Here is a 17827-nt window from a genome sequence, read left to right on the forward strand (position 1 = left end):
TTCTTACGATTTTCTTAATATTTTCTTCTCGCTATAGTAATTTACCTTACTGTAAGAACACAGTATAATATATCTATAACATATAAAATATGGGTTGATTCTTTATGTTATCATCAACAGCAGATTATTAGTAAAGTTTGGAGAAGCCAAGTTAAGTACAAATTTTGGACTGGGTAGGGTGGGAGGTAGGACAATGTTGGTGCTCCTAAAACTTGTTGTTCAAGGCCAACTATATTCTGTAAAGGATATTAAGAAATACTTAAGCATATACCCAGCTGTACTATAGCAAAGTAGTAATTGTCAGAGTTCAACAGACTCTTCTGAATTTTACTATGACTTTCAATATAAGCATATAATCAAATAAACAACACTTTAAGACAGCAACTTGATTATAAGCATTTTAATTTCAAATTCTAACTGTAAGAACCAAAGAAATTTATCATCAAAATCATGCATCAGCACTGAAATCTACAGAAAGATATCATTCTCATACGCTAGACTTTGAAGAATTTCTGCTACACAGAAAACAACTGGGGAGGAAAAAATGGAAAGAAAATATTTTATTCCCAAATCCCTTTCAAAGAAAATGAAGATATGGGAAAAACCCCACTAATATTCTCTAAACTAGAGATCTACACTTGGAGCTTGGAAAGCCTGGAGAGCCTGCAGAGCATTCTAATGCAAATCATCAGTGACATTAGATATGACTATCTGAAGAGGACAGGGATGGTTTATTCCAGGCACAAAGGAACAAAGGACAGCAGCAAAAGAGCAGATCAGAAAGAGTCAAGGTACACCCTGAAAGAGTACAATGGGCCAAGCAGCACTAGACCCAGAAAGCTTGTTCCCACATTCCAGTTGCACCAAGTAGAGAAGAAAATGGACACATATGAATATCCCCCCAATAAGCAACTATTCCTTTTGTACTCCATGTGTGCATCTGTGTCTCTGTATATGCAACATAAATTTAGTTTAAGGAGCCTTCTCTCTAAGATATGAAAAGATTTTTAAGAGGATGAGGCATATTGAATAGATCTAAGTAGAATCTATAGACACTGATCTCAGGCAAATTTCAGCCCCTGATATACTTTACCTATTTAAGTAAGAGTAATTGATGGATAAAAAACATGCCTGATCTACAAAAATATTTCATAATAGAAAATGAAGAGAATTTGTTAATTTATGACAGATACAGAATTTTAGACAATTGATAGTATTTGTTTTGAGAATATAACAAAAATTTAAGAAAAAATATAAAATATGGCAGTCTTAACTGAAAGACTATGTTGATTAAAGCAATCAATAAACTCATGAAAATATTTTAAAGCAGAACCAGTTCATGAAAAAATAAATAAATGAATAAATAAATGAATAAATGAGGGCATATTTAGAAAAGTCTACCTAACTACAGATAAAACAAGCAATGTAAAAATGGGATTTCAATTCAGTGAGCAAAGGATGCTTCTGGTAATAAATGGTGCTGTTGTAATTGACTGTCCATCTGGAAGAAAAAGACCCATACTTTGCATCAGATTAAGTGAAGAAAGGCAGATCAAATATCTGTGCCTGAGTGTGTAATAGATGAGAAAATTTAAGAGTCTAGTTGTATAAGATAAGGGTAGGGGAAATCTTAGACAAATACAAAAACCCAGAGGCAATAAAGGAAAACACTAACCATTTATGTTACATAACAATAGAAAAAATTCCATATATAGATGATAAAGCCAAAAGTCCTATAATATACTGGGGAAAATACACCTCTCTAAGAAAATATTGATTTATAAACTGGTAAGAGAAACAGCACAGTGAAAAAATAAGCAAAAATGCTAAACAATTCTTAGAAGAAAAATGCAAATGATTAATACACATATAAATTACGCTCAAAGAAATGTAAACCAATGACTAATGCAAATTAAGGACATACTAGCATTTTTGCTTATCCTGTTGGCAAAAATTAAGATTAATACTATCCATAGCTGCTGAAGTTGTATATAAATGGGCACTCTCATAAAGAGTAAAATGCCCCTTGTCTTAGGTAAATAATGTGGTAATATTAAAATTTAAAACACATCTTCTAATGCAGCAATCACATTTTTTAAGAATCCATTATAGAAAAATAAAAACAAAACAAGTATATAAAATTATATGAATAAGGATTGCCATTATGGTATTATTTGGAAAGAAAAGATACTAGAAAATATAAGCTTGATGCTCACCAGTATGATAGTATTTGAATATTCAAGGGTACATCCATCTTCTGAGATACCGTGCAACTATTAAAATGAGTTAAATTTGTTTATGTCAACCTGGAAAGATGCCTCTGATACATTGTTAAGTGAATAATGAAAGTGGAGAGTACTGTATAAAATATAAGCCCATTATTGCAAAAAAAAATGTAAAGGTGAACCCCATATATATTTATGAGTAAAATGAGGGTAAGGAAAAATATACATAAAAGTTAATATTTTCTTTGTACATTTTCATATTACTACCAGTATACCCAAATATTACTGCATAATTAAGAAATCCAATACATTAAATCACCAGTTTCTTTGTTTTTAAATTTTAACATGACAAATCTAGACTTGAAATTCATGTACTATATATTTTCTGACACTCTGGAGTTTTGCTTTAAAATAAGCTTATGCAAAATTAGTATTTTGGTCCTTGCCCTTGAAATCACTTAAAAATTATATTCATGTTTAAACTCAAGCTCCTATCTACAACTCACATTCTAGTTATTTAATGTTGCTTTAAAAGTCCAGAAAATTCAGAACAAAAGAAGATCGAGTCTGCAAAAATGTGGCCAGTGACTAAAAATCAGGAGACAGACGCTTCTAAATAATAACATATTTATTTAGCACTTCATAAATGCTTACATATAAAAATATTCAACAGTACCCAGGGTAAAGACACCAAAATATGGGGTGCAAAACCAGCTGTGTATTTTAAGTTGAGGTTGTATTTTTTGTATTGTTTATAGTATTTGAAAAAAACCAGCTATGAATTGTAAATCATTTTAGAATTTTTTTATCTGAGGTAAATTTCTCCCAGTTTATTACTAGACAAAAAAAGCAAATGGCTAATACTTCTACAGAAGAGGCATCAACATGTTTTCTTTCTATCGACAGGCTAAATTTTTGGAAGATTCTGTGCTCTCCAGTTTGACACCCCAAAACATCATCCTGAGTTAAAGAGCATTCTATTCCTAATTTTGCTTGTATCAGAGAGTAATTCTTGTCTTATCCTTTGGAAAATGTAGCTAACAATCCAACACTGTCTATAGTGTACACTGGTTCCTCACATGAAAAAAGAGTAGGTTTTGCCTGATGGAGGTTGCTGCATTGAATACACCATCTTCACAAATGAACGTACTTCCAAAAGTTTAAAATCACACTTTGAATTTTGGATCACTCTGAATTACACACTTCTGGGTTTAAAAGTCATTAAGTTTCCAGGGTAAGTTTTATTCATGAGGCTTTTGTTGTAGTTGTTGTTCATTAGTTTTCATTTAGATTCCAATTAGCATTGCCGCCTGAGTATACTTATCTGTTTTAACTACATCCTTTATTATCAACCAAACATCTATATATGTTGAGCCAAGAAGAGTTTTGGAAATCAAACGAAAACTTTGTGATGTCTTGCTTCCACTGAGGTAATGAAGTCAGACCCAGGCTTGAAAAAGCTCAATCAAGTCTTGTCATAAAGGAAGCAGAACTTTCTAACTTCTTCGGAATAAGGCGTCACACACAGATGGCTTCCTATTTTGCTTTAGGTAGTGTTAATCCCAAGATCATCCGACACCATATTCAAAAAGAAGCAAAGAAATAAACTCCAAAAAGTACAGCACAAGCATGAGTGGCATTCACCACACTCTGAATTTGCATGGGGAGCCATGGCTCTGAACACTCTAGATGCAAGTAAAAAAAAAAAATTTTTTTTTCACAACAGACTTGTACTTTGTTTTTTCAAAACAACTTCATTTTATGCTCCAAATAAAAGACTGCTGAATCTTCTGAGAAAAAAGAAGGGGGAAAAAAAGAGGGAAGGATCATCTTTGATCATGCAATGAGTTGATTTCAACATGTAGAAATAAGGTAAAGAGACTTGATTGCAATGACTGTGTGAAACAGTGGATGTTATAGGCAGACAATTTGGCTCTTTATAAAATAGAGGTAATTTCTCCTCTACATTATTCCCCCTTTCATTTACAAATGGCTGTAGTTTCCAATCATGGCAAGGACTTGGCTGTCTTTCTTCCACCAAATGCTCTGCTAGCTGACAGGGATCATGGAGCTGTGAAAATAGAAATGGGAGGGGAAAGGCTGATAAAGGAGTTACTTCAGGCAACATGATTTTAGTTTACAGATATAGGAATTAACAGCTTACATGTCCCACAGGGAAAAGCAAATATCCAGGATAAGGTCAACATGTTTTAATTCCTACTGTTCCAATTTTTTTTTGGAAGTCAAAAGTCTTCAGACAGAGAAAATGCCAAAGACTTCAAAATGCCACTACCAGGCCCCCTCCATTGGACCTTCATTAACAAACAAGAGTTTGGGTGAAGTAGCGTCATCCAGGATGAGCAAAGGCAGCTTCTCTGAATGGACAGAGCAGCTCGTGTTTCCCTCTACTAAGGAGGGAACTTTGTGTCATACCACTAAGGCCAAAAAACAAAGTGAAAAAAGAAACAAGTTTTCTTTTACTATGGCAGCATAAAAATCGTAAGGGCCTAAGGAAGCTTTTGTGTACACTTTTTTTTTTTAATTAAACTTTCTATTTTCTTACATCACTGTTCAGTTTTGTACAATTTGTAAAGCCAATCTAACAGTGGAGGTTGGGAAGCAGGGAGACAGGGAAAACTCTATTTAGAGTTATAGGCTATATATTTAATGCCACCAATGCAAATGTAAATTATGGAAAAATAAGTATTATGAAAACAAAAGGATTATGCTTGTTGGAATAGGAGGGTTCCAAAGGACCAATAAAATGCTGAGGCCCCAGAAAGTAACAGGTCTATTTACAAACTGCTTAGGAATCACCCAAGAGTGCTGTCGTCCTTCCACCAGGGCTGGGGATTCAGTATGAAAGCACTGGAAGCAAGGACTGGAAAAGATGCTCAGTGACCCAAAAGTCCACACCTTCACTTCCGCACTTTCCCTTTCAGTGACAGCTGCAGAACACTTGGTGAGCGGCTGGGAAACATTAGAGCTGAAAGAACAGCACACAGGGCATAACAGGCACACATGACTGACGTTAGGGCAGAGCACATATGTGCACACAGAGTCAAAGCCAATTCCAGGAGAGTCTGGCAGTGATACTCTGCCATGCTGCTTACTTCAGAGGTGACAACATGAGAACAGTGGTCCAAGCAAAATACATTTCCAATCTTAGACATTCTATTTTAGAAACTAACACACTTGATTTGGCACAGAATGTTTAATATTTTTAATGATCTCTTTTTAATGATCTCATTTTCCATAGATGCTTATTGGTGTCATATGAGAAACACAGTAAAAATTGAGCAACGGTCTTTACTGTTTCAGAGCAAGAGAAACACACAGAGGGTCTGCCTGCTATTGTTTGAGGTGCCTGCATCATGTACTGTTGTCACAATGTCTCATTAGAAAGGCTGTGTGGGGCCCCTCAAGTCATTAAGTCCAACTGCCATGTGTTCTCTGTATCTGCCAGGTCCCAGTATGCAACTTTCCAGGAAACAGAGCATGATGTTTTAACTTCAATTTAATTTCAGTGTCTTTCTTTTAAATATTCAAAACTGGAAGAAGTCAGAGTTGAAAGAGCAGTTCACTTTTTTTTCATCCACTAATTTACACGTGTCTAGCAAAACAAATCACTTTTAGGTCCATAAAAACTACATTGGCTTGTTCATATTTCTGGCTGAGGAAGATGAAGTCCACAATTCCAGCTAAAATATGGAGATGCCATTGTGTCAAAGTGGTTCACAGGCCTGCTGGCAAGATGGGACAGTTGGCACTGGTATTCCTGATCTCCCTTCAGAGAAACAGGTGACTAACTAGCCTCAGAGAACAGCAGAGGATATATGGATCTTTTAAAAAATCCTATTTTTATCTCTTCATTTACAAAAGTAAAGAGTTAGGTCTGGGAAGGAAATATTGCCAGTTGGTGGTGAAGATGAGTCTAGTCTCATTTTTCCATGACGTCAGTTATTCTGATTCCAAAAATAAAAATACTTTGAAAACAAAGCAGTACTGAAGATTGCTAGTGAGCTAAGATTTAGAATTATCTGAAATATTGTGTGAAATAGCATTCTACTTTCTCTTAATTATTAGTTCCTGATAATAAAAGTGAACTTGTATTCACACCCAGGTACTGCGTTTGCCCAAGATACGGCTCATCTGGTGATATGTTCTCACGTGCCCAGAGATACAAAATGAGAATGCAGTCAGTTAATCACATGCTGTGATCAATGTGCTCTTCGATGCTCTTATCTTCTCATTTGTACTTGGAGGGCCTCATCAGCGAATTTTCTGCAAGTTCTTTGGCTGTGACTGAACCAAGAATGACTTTTAGGTTCTCATTAGGTGACTGTCAACATCATCTAAAGGTACAGTCAAAAACTCATTCACAGCCAAAATGAAGCCATTATGTCATGTTAGGACCTTTCAGGGTGTGAGCTGGTTTCAAGTCTTGCTTAAGGGGGAGGTTGAGGAAGTGGCTGAGTCATCAGAGAGTAATTTTCAAAGAGTCAACTCTTTAGAAGGGCAACTTGCCAGAAGTGGAGAATCAGACAAGAGAAAGGGGCCACCAGTTATGATGTCCTGTCCAATGGAATGACAGGCAAGAAATGTTCTGATGCCTAAAGAGTTCGGTAATCTGCATGTTCTGGATTTTGTTGTCAGTTCTTGAATTTAAAATGTTTTGTGAAAAGGAATTAAACTACTGGATTTGGGAGGCAGTTTTGTAAATCACTGGAAAATTAAGAGAAGCAAATTGTACTAGAAAAAAAAAGAAGTGACCCTAAGTTTGAAGATGTAGGATGCAGCACATAAAGCCCTAAACTCTCAAGATGCATGCAGAGATTTCCTATGTTATTAGGGTTCAAAGTTATATTGCCTCATCTGTATCTTAGAATCTACATCAAAAATACATCACCTCATATAATAACTTATTGAGGACCATCAAATAAACTCAGGACTTATCTTTTACCACTTATGTTAAAATTAATGTACAATGCACGCTATGATTTGATTCCTTTTCCAAAGTCATGCAATATAAAAACAAGACAGACAAAAGAATGAAAGCAGACACAAAAGTAAATCAGAATGACCTCACAATCATTTCAACAGGGAACACTGTGAAGTCGAGTTTTCCTATTCTCCTTCTCCCTTAAAATGCACTCGCTCTCGTGACCAAGGGCATAGGTGACCATAAAATAGTGATCTTGAGCTTCAAAAATGAGTGGTAGAACTAGCTACATGCTTTAATCCTTCTCTAGAGGCTACTTATATAAAAGTCATAAAGGAATGAGGTATTGATTCATTGGAGCAAGTTTGGTAAGGGAAGCAAAATACAATTCTGAGAAGACATCTATTCTTTCTAACATAATGAAATCCATGATAATACATCAGACCCAAAGACTCAGAATTAAGCCAATAAACAACTCTCCCAATTCTGAAAAACATGTAAAAGGGGGCAAGCTGTACAAATCAACATTCAAAATGCAGAAACTCTGATTTTAAAATACATTTCATATTTGAGAGATTTCTGAGAACGTAAAAAAACGCAACTTCCTAACATCCCAAATCTCAAAGAAATCGACATTTTTTCCTGATTGGAAAAAGATAATGTTTTATTAGTTAAAGCCTAACATACTGTTTATAATCTTATTTGTAAACCACTTGAATTTTAAATAATAATTAACTTTGTGCTCACCTGAGGTATTATGACCTTCCTCTTAGAGAAGACTGTTAAGAAGAGCTCTCTGGGTAATGCCTGATGTGACTCCTCTTCCTCAAGAACAGAGGGCAAAGTCCCACATCAGCCAGCTGTATGTTTTCCCTGTTCATCCTTTTCTAATAAAGTGGGTGTTTTCAAGGACTTTTTGAAGTGGCTCGTAGGTGTTGCCAGAAAAGAAGGGTATCTCTGGGCCAGGAGGAATGAGTCTTTTGTCTCAATTCCCCTGGAAGGAGTCAGTCCAGCTTTCCCCTGTATGACAGTCACCTGTGCAGGGAGTAGCTGCTGCCTGTGGAGGTGTATGTGTCCCTGCCTGATTAAACACTACAAATTAGGGAGCATCCTAAGCATCAATTCTGTTCTTTAAATCTGGGAGGATACTTGGCCAGAGCTTTTGTAAACACAGAGGTAAAGTGTTTTCTCATCACCATAGGCCAGAGGAGGGCAGCGACTAGGCTCTGGACAGAATATTGCTAGTCATACAGCAGTGGCAGCAGTGGTAAAGTGAGCCTGGAAAAGGAGTAGAGATTTAGCACAGAGAGACATGAAAGCATCTTGTCTCTTGACAACAGAAGCCCATGCATAGTGAGGAAGCGAGAAGCCAAGCACCATGCAGGCGCCCACTGACACTGTGCAGCTCTGCCCGGCACCAACCTGCTGTGACCCTGCATGTCCCCCAGCTCCTTCTGCAGCCTGGCATTCTTCTCCTCTTCCTCAAGCAACCGCCTCTTCACAGTGCGCAGTTCCTGCTGGGCCTCACACTTGATGTCATTGGCCACCACCACCGCAGTCTGCAGGTCTGCCTGAAACCGCCTCCACTCCTCGGTCTCCTCCTGGGAAGGGTAGAGTCCACGCCATGTCAGATGCCTGCCAGACTGGTAATGGGAGAGGGGCTCCAGGGCCCCCATGTCATCACGAAGAAAGACTGGGTGGGTGGCACTTAGTGAGGCACTGCTTTAATACTATCTCACTACCCGGCAAAGGCACAGGAGGAATTACACCTTCGTGTTAGCAGAGCTCTCATACTGAAAGTGAATTGCTGCTTTAATATTACTTTCTGCCAACACTAATTTGTAGTTCTAGGGCCCCTGGAAATGCACTTTGAGAAAGCAGGCTAGAGAGTAACCAGGGTATTTTTCAAAGGTCTCTAAACCTAAAACAAGAATACTTTATAGTAAAATGATGAAGGTGCCCCGCCCTTGCTCTCACACATTTTACCTTTATCTGCTTAGTCAAAGTCTTCAGTTGTCTTTCCAGGTCTGACTTCTGTTCCTCCAGCTTCATCACATTACCTAAAAATAAACAAGTCAGACAGGAGTTGGAAAAGTTGTAAGACTCTTGAGAGAAGGTAAAGTAGGGGGCAAAGGAGCAGCTCTGGATACTGCAAGGGGCTTTACATCTACCCATTCCACTACAGACCCCATATTCAGCACCTACACCTTCCTCCAAGATAGAAAATGGGTTGATTTGGAAAAGAAGTGGTGCTGAGTCAGGTTGTACCCTCAGATAATCAATTGTACAACCACGAAATACTGTGGGAATACTTCCAATTATTATACTTACACTGATTTTCACACACAATGCTTTGAATGTCTTTTATTGCTGTGAAGTAAAGGGCTTTGTTATAGCAGAGAACATGAGTTAATTCTTTTTTTTTTTTTTGTGGGACACTCGATGGCGGCTGGGGAACAAACCGGCACTGCAGAGGCTGCGGGCAGTCTCGCAGCCCAGTGCTCAACCACTGCACCACCAGGGGAGGCCCATGATAGTTATTTCTATTGTGAGTCTCAGACTTATTTCTGGGGTCATGGCTCTTAAACCTCAGTCATTTAAGCAGCTTTCCTACAGTGACATGTTCAAGCCCTGGACTCTGCCCCATGGAATCCAGGGGTAGACAGTGTGTGCGTGTGTGTGTGTGTGTACATGTGCGTCTGTGCACACACACACGCCTGCGCAAGGACGGTTCCATAGGTGACTTGACTATCTCTCTTCCTAAGAACATCTTATCCCTCTGCCTCCAATTCTCTCCTCATTGCTATCAGTTATTTCCATTTAAATTTAGTCAAGTCCATTACGAGTTAAATTCTTCAGTGGTTTCTCATGCAGAGCAGTAATTGTCTGTTAAGGATGTTAATCAGAATTACCAGAGAAGTCTAAAAAAAACATATGGTCAGATATACTCCAGCTGTTGTACATCAGCACATGGGGCCTGAGAATTTGTTTGGGGTCAATGCTACAGAATAAGAAACACTCCTTAACTTTTTTTATTTTTCTGCCCCTTTCTCTCAAGGATTTTATGGAGAGAAGTGATTAGTTCTAGGGCTGGATTTGTGTCCCTGGGTCGCCTAGGAAAAACACATTTAAATACAATACCTTAATATCCCTGATAGAATTAGAAAGCTTCTCAAGAGACACGTGATCTGTATTATTTTCAGTCTTGGATATGTTATGATATAACCACAAGGAGTGGGTCTGACATCTACTCTGGACATTAATTATATGCTGGCTTTCTTGGTGAGTCTATCCAGACTTTTTTAAAGGCCTGGTGACAATGCAATCAAATTCTCACACAGTAATAATATATACTCGAAAGGAAAGCAAAACAAACCTGCTCTTCTTTGATACCATACTTTTCAAGTGTGGCACTGTAATTAGAAACATACACAGTGGTAGCTAGTATTTGTGCTATATGTATGACACTGAGTGCTGATGTTCTACATGTAGTTCTACCACATGGTATATGTGATGAAGAATGGAATGGACACTGTCAAGTCTGGCGCTAGCCAGTTCACCAAGGTGTAGTACATACAGTTGATTCTCATTATTGATGGTAGTTACATGAAGTCTCCATGCACACACAAGTAGCAAATAGTGGACGACTGCTCCTATGGGAATACAGGGCTACATTCCTGAGAGCCTCTGCTCAGAACTTTCTTGTCAACAAAAACACTGATCGCATAATATAGGCTCATTTGCCAAAGTGTGTGAAACACGCCCATCTCATCAGTGCTAGAAGCCGGCTCTTCCACATCAACCTCTTCCTGTATAACACTCAGCAGGTATTTTAAAAATTCTCTTGTGGTCTCCTTATCTATCACACTTCGGTCTTTGACCCTTCTCATGCAAAGGGTCACTCACTGGCCTTTTGAACCCAGTGAATCACATAGAAATAGCCAAGAAGCTAAAGCTTTACAACGATGCATTTTTTAAAAATCAGTATTCTCTCATGACTACACAAATTTAGCTACTTTTCTATATTTTCCACAGTTTCATCATGCACTATACTATACATGGTATGTTAGCACTTTCTAAAGCAATCTCATGCAGAGATTGGTGAATTTTCTTTCTCTGGAAATGTTTATTAACATGCCCCAATTTATTGAACACTTAATTTATGAACTCAGAGTAAAAAGCACTATAACTGAACAAAGCTTATCCGACATCTATATTTTTCCATAAGGTAAAAAAGGGCACACTAAATAAACGAAGGGAAAAACCCTTGTTTACAGTATGAGACCTGAAACAAGAAGGTGTAGCATCATCTTTTTCTACCTGAGCAGGGGATTGCATTTTGGGAGACTCAAATTATTCACTGCTCGGCACATCTGTGAATGACTATGAAAGTGCAGCGAGTATTGATCTGGGGGTTACAGATACATTTTGGCAAACAGGTGAACTCATAAATATAATCAAGGATGGATGACACATATTGGATGGTACATGTTGGGGAACTTTTCAGGCAACTGACTAAGCTGTTTTTCAGCAATGGCTAGTGTCATTAAAAGCTCTGAGCATTAATTCTTTCCTTACAAAAGCAAAACACATTAGATGTGATAATTTGAGATTTATTTGGATAACACAGGCAATATTTAACTAATCTTTTTTTAAAATGTCTTTCCCTATTCAAAGCAAACAGTGAGTCAGAAACAAGCCATAGATTGGTGCCTCTTCAATAACTAAGGGGCCAGCATATCTACGTTATTTGATATCGTACCACTGTGAGACACAAGCTGGAATTGGTGTCTCCTAAGAGCACGTGTTTGTATCTGTCTGACCATGTCATCCATCTTTCTGCTCATCAGACTCAAAATGCAATGCACTGTTAATACATGGTAAGTGTGGTTAGCAGCATGACTCACACAGCACACCTAACACTACAAAGTTTATTTGCTCTTTTCTATAATCACTCTACTTTGTTGATTCACAGTCAACAATCTATTCTTCTACGTCACCAGTTTTCAGCTTAGTTTAGGAGATTAATTATTCTGTCTTTCTATTCTTCTTAGGTGATTATAGAGCATTCAGCAGGAAGACTTTTCAAAGTCCAGACAACACACCTTCTTGCATACCCTTTTAATGTCACCCACTGCTACTAATGTCTTTTGTATCCTACTCATTCCTGATCCACATGTTGCCAGGGTTTGATTCCACTTACTTTCTAGTTCATTGATGAGTTGATTGTTATGTAACTTGACAGCTCTGTGCTGTTCCACCTGGTCTTCTAACTCAAATATGGTTTCCTTCATGTCTTTTATCTCTGCATCACTCTCTGATGCTTTCTCTTGCAGTTTTAGGCTGGTTCTGCTCAGCTGCTCTGCTTGATGGTCACATATCTCCTTCAGATAAGAATAATCCTTTTCCACCTAGAATTAAAGGAAGGTTTCCCTGGTCAGTTTAACAGAAAATATTCCCCACATTTCAGCATCAGGTTCATCAGTGTAACAGCAAAGGACGCTCTTGGCATGTACTATACCCACCATTGTTTCCTTATGATAACCTCAGAAATAGCCAAGGTAACAAAAATACAGATAAACAGGATGTGTGTAAAGGGTCAATGGGTGGCTTTTGTGCCCCTTTCTACCAGCCCACAGGTCATATGTGCTTAAATTCCCTCTTTTCCTGTGCTTCTCTGGAAGGTTCAGGTTCTGTACTGGGAGAGCGGGCCTGGCTGCCTGGGTGTGGTGGTCTCGTCTCACATCTGCTGTGGAGCAGCGCCCTCTGCTGATGAACCAGGAACAGGGCCCCTGAGACCTGTAAGATCCCCTATAAACCCAAGTCTCTTCAGGCATAAAGTATAGTGGTTTCACTTTCTTTAGAGGAATACATTAATGTGATAGAGAGTACTGACTGAAAGGTACATGCATAAGACACAGAAATGTGGTGTAACAGATCCTCATTTTACTTTTTAATCATTAAATATTTTAAATATATAGAAAAGCATTCAAAGTAGAGACCACCATGCACTCAAATATATTCAGCAACGGTTAAATTTTGGCACATTTACTTTGACAAGATTTATTAAGGTTTCGACCTTTCCTCCCTGTGCCCTGCCCACCCCTCCAAGTAAAATGCATTATTGGTTTATGGTCATTTTTTGAATGTTTTTCACCTTTACTATACATACAGTGTGTGCCCATGATAATACATAGTCTTGTTCTGCATGTTTTTAAATGCTCACACAAATGATATTACACTATAATATGCTTTTGCAGTGCACTGTATTATACTTCACTGCATATGGTAGCATGTTTTTGCCTTCATCTATGCTTATCATGCTTTTGAAATTTGTTTTAAACAATGTTTTTGAGATGTATCCATATTGATATACATGACTCTAGGTCATTACTTTAAATGACCTTGCATAGTATTATATTGTCTGAATATAATAATTATCTGATTATATGAACCATGCTCTGTCTCTACAGTCCCTCAATTTATGAAACCAAATAGCTGAGAATTTACCAGGTAATGTAAGCTTGATGCCTTATAGGTTTTCTCCTAGATTTGGGGGTTTTGGGACCTCCATACTTAATAAAATTTTGCCCCAATTACATTTTATGCACAAAACCTTCTGGCCATCAATTCTATAGAGACAAGAACCCTGTCTGCTTGGTTGTTTTTTTTTTAACCACTGTATACCTGGTGCCCAGTGTCAGATACAAAAGAGGAACACTGGAAGGCAGTACTGCAGTGCATTTCAATCAAGAATAAATAAATAGGGCCTCCCCTGGTGGTGCAGCGGTTGAGCGCTGGGCTGTGAAGCTGCCCACAGCCTCTGCAGTGCCGGTTTGATTCCCGGCCACCGGTGAGGGTCCCACATGGCTCAACAGACCTCTCCTGTCTGGCCCACTGCTCCTCTCAGCAGTGTATTTCATCAATCTGCCTGTTCAGCTCCCCGCTCTGGCTCTGGTGAATTCTCTCACCCTCCCGCGCTTCTGACTGTACCCAGTGATTTTATAAATAAATAATCTTTTTTTAAAAAAAAGAATAAATAAATAAAGAAGGAAGGATAAATAAATAAAGGAATAAGAAAGAAAGGAAGAGTAGGGGAGAGAAAATAAGAGCAAGCAGTAGGAAACAGAGTACACTGCTTGTGTTCTGGGGGGGGGCACTCTTCTGTGAAATCTGAGTTTTAATTATAAAGGGTGTGTGGTTCTGGACTGCAAGATAAAATATATCATTGTAAGTTGTGGTCAAAAAAGTTTGTGCTGAAGCACATCACAGTGGCTAAGGGTGTAAACCTGGAGCCACACTGCCAGAACCTAAATTCCAATTCTATCCAGCCAAGCTGTGTTCTTTAATACAGAACTGCATTCTTAACTCCCCTGCCTCGGTTTCCTGAAGTCAACAATGAAGTGAAATAATGCACTTAGAAGAGTTTACCACAGTGCCTGGCAAGTGGTAGGCATTTGATACAAGTTTTTGTTTCTCTAATAATTGTCTTATTATCTATACAATATTAGATAATAACACAAGTCCAAGTAAGTTATAACACATGGAAAAAAGACCAAGTTTTATTATCTTTTGACAGCTATTTTAATAAATGGAAGACAATGCTTAAGGAGAAGATAGGCACTGCATTTTAAATACTAGAAGGTTGGTGTCTGACAGGATTTGAACTGCATGAACAGAAGGAGCTTGTGAGTCCTGCATCCTAAGTCCGACAGGGGCCAGCATGGAGCTGGCTGGGCTCCTCCATGTCCCTCAGGCTGGAGTCTAGAAACATACACAGTACTGAACTGGGACTAGTGTGGGTCAGGGGTAAAACTAGAGGAGGGTACAACTAGATAACTGAAAGGGTGAAGATGCTGAGGAGGGTCTCTGTGGCAGTGGAAGCACCGACCTTCCTTTATTTCCTATGTGTTGACTCCTCAGGATCCCAGGCACCGAATGGTGAGCACAGGATGGGGAGGGGCCGCTGTGAAGAGTGTGCTGCCCACAGTGGGGGCTGGTAAAACTATTGATCAGTACACTGTTTCAAATACACACATCACTCCTCTTCAATTCAGAATAATCCTCTCAAGTTTAACTCCAGGAAGGCCTTTTATTTGAAAAAAAATAAACCAGGGCCTCCCCACTGGCGCAGTGGTTGAGCGCTGGACTGAGAAGCTACCCACAGCCTCTGCAGCGCTGGTTCGATCCCTGGCCACCGGCGAGGGTCCCACATAGCGTGCAGACCTCTCCTGCCGTGCCCGCTGCTCCCCTCAGCAGTGTATTGTCAGTCTGCCTGTTCTGTTCCCTGCTCTGGCTCTGGTAAATTCTCTCACCCTCCCGCGCTTCTGACTGTACCCAGTGCTTGTATAAATAAATAAATAAATCTTAATAAATAAATAAATAAATAAAATAAACCACCCTTAACTTTTTACACCTTCTTTCCCTAAGGCCAAGAGGTAATAACAGGTATTTTTGTGTTCATTTTACAATGAACAAATGGAGAGAGGGAGAAATTAAATCATTTGACATGAATAATCTGATTTATCAAGTAGCTAAAGTAAAAGCCCTGTACAGGTACCTCCCTTTGCTGCACTTTGCAGATATTGTGCGTTTTACAAATCAAAGGTTTGCGGCAACCCAGCATCCAGCACTTTTATCAACACCCTTTTTCTAACAGTATGTGCTCACTTCTTGTCTCTATATCACATTTAATTAAGGTATATACACTTTTTTTTAACACAATGCTATTGCACACTTAGATTACTTTACAGTATAAGCATAATTTTTACATGCACTGGGAAACAAAAACTTGGAGACTGGCTTTATTGTGATATTCCCTTTGCTGCGGTGGTCTGGAACCAAACTGTCTCCAAGGTGCGCCTGCACTTTGATGGCTGCTAGAGAAGGCTGCCTCTGCACACTGGCCTTTCTGCCAGTCGGTTCTTTTGAGTCTAGCTTCTCTAGTTCAAAAATTGCACTTGATGCCCAGCAATATGATTTTTAATGTTTCCCTTTAAAAAAAGAAATTGCTTTTGTTCATTCCAAGTGCTTGCATTTTTCAAAAACCAACTTTATCTAGGAATGAGCCTACAAAATTGAATTATAAATAGTCAAATGAATTTTCCAAAGGCACCAGCCCTTCCTGGACAGGGGTCAGTTAAAAAACCATCCCTGAGGCTCTGACAACCACCAAAGGCAGAGGGCAGCAGAGACTACTCAGGAATCTCCAGCAGGTCTCAGCCAAAAATACAAGTGACCAAAAAAGAAAGAAAAAGAAAAAGCAAATTGGACTTCAAATTAAAACCTTTTGTGCTTAAGGACTCTATCTAGAGAGTGAAAAGAAAACTCCAAAAACACATTTCCAAATTACATATTTGACAAGAATATATAATAAAGAACCCATACAACTCAGTGATAACTAGACAAATACACATTTTTAAAGATGGGCAAAGGATTTAAATTGATATTTCTTCATAGAAGATGTACACGTGACCAACAAAGACATGAAAAAATTGCTCAAAATCCGTAGTTATTAGGAAAATGCAAATTGAAACACAACGAGATACCTTATCATATCCACTAGGATGGCTATAATAATAATTAAAAAAACAGAAAATAAGTGTTGGTGAGGATGTAGAGATATTCTGGGACCCTTATACACTGCTGCTGGGAGAAATGTAAAATGGTATACCCACTTTGGAAACCAATAGTTTTGGCAAGACTTCAAAGAGTTAAATAAAGAATTACCACATGACCCCACATTCCATTTCTGCGCACATAACCAACAGACATGAAAACATGCATTCATGTAAAGCCTATACACAAATATAACAACATTATTCATAATGGCCAAAAAGTGAAAACAACCCCAATCTCCATAAATGGATCAACGGAGAAACAAAATGTGTAGGTACAGCCATACAGTGGGATAACATTCAGCTACCTAAGCAGGTATGAAGCAGTGAGTCATGCTACCATATGGATGAACCTGGACGATATTATGCTATGTGACAGAATCCAGACACAAAAGGTTCATGTGTTATATGACTCTATTGAGATGAATGTCCTGAAGAGGCAAATGCATAAGGACAGAAAGTAGATTGGGGGTGCCACTGGACTGAAAGGGAAGGAATACTGGGGACTGAAGGCTAACAGGGTATGAGGTTTCTTTATGGGTGATGGAGGTGTTCTAAAATTGATTGTGGTGATGGTTGCACAACTCTGTACAAAGTCACTGACTTTACAATTTATGTGAAAAATATCTCAGTAAAGTTGTTATTTAAAAGAAATTCTTCAGAGACTCCCACTGCCTTGGGATAAACTTCAGCCTGCTTAGTTGGCTTCTCCTCCTGCCCCATGTTCCACTCCAGCCATCCTAAACCATTTGTACCACTTCTTCCATGGCCTTGCCCTTGGAACTTGCTCTTCCTACAACATTCTTACCTCCCTCACCCCACCGGTTCACCTATTTACTCCCCACAAGGTCAGTTATTAGGCAGTTAAAGAACATGTCTTGATGACTTGGGCTTTCACTGTGAATTTCTCTATTGTGTCATAATCAAGTAAAATCTTCTAGTTCACCCAGACTTGAACGTTGCTTTCTTCAAACCATAGGCTTTGATCTTAAGACTATAGCATATTAGAATTGCTAGGCCTATTTCAATATTCTCCCACCTCT

General features: G+C 38.6%; 1 protein-coding gene across 15 annotated transcripts in view; it reads right to left on the reverse strand.

Annotated features, from left to right (window-relative positions):
* SPECC1 (sperm antigen with calponin homology and coiled-coil domains 1) overlaps positions 1-17827 on the reverse strand; it is a 228951-nt gene that overhangs the window by 65409 nt on the left and 145715 nt on the right. For 14 of the 15 annotated variants that reach the window (XM_054689431.1, XM_037494121.2, XM_037494123.2 and 11 more), the window contains 3 exons: positions 12371-12578; positions 9154-9227; positions 8590-8768 (listed from right to left, as the gene is read on the reverse strand). In XM_054689431.1, coding sequence (XP_054545406.1) covers positions 8590-8768; positions 9154-9227; positions 12371-12578 — 461 coding nt within the window. Of the gene's footprint in view, positions 1-2216; positions 4297-8589; positions 8769-9153; positions 9228-12370; positions 12579-17827 lie in introns of all 15 variants that reach the window. The other variant, XR_008549693.1, reaches the window with a different exon arrangement.

This window comes from Talpa occidentalis, unplaced genomic scaffold, assembly GCF_014898055.3.
Source record: "Talpa occidentalis isolate TD23 unplaced genomic scaffold, MPIMG_talOcc4v2.1 talOcc4.7, whole genome shotgun sequence".
Lineage (NCBI taxonomy): Eukaryota > Metazoa > Chordata > Mammalia > Eulipotyphla > Talpidae > Talpa > Talpa occidentalis.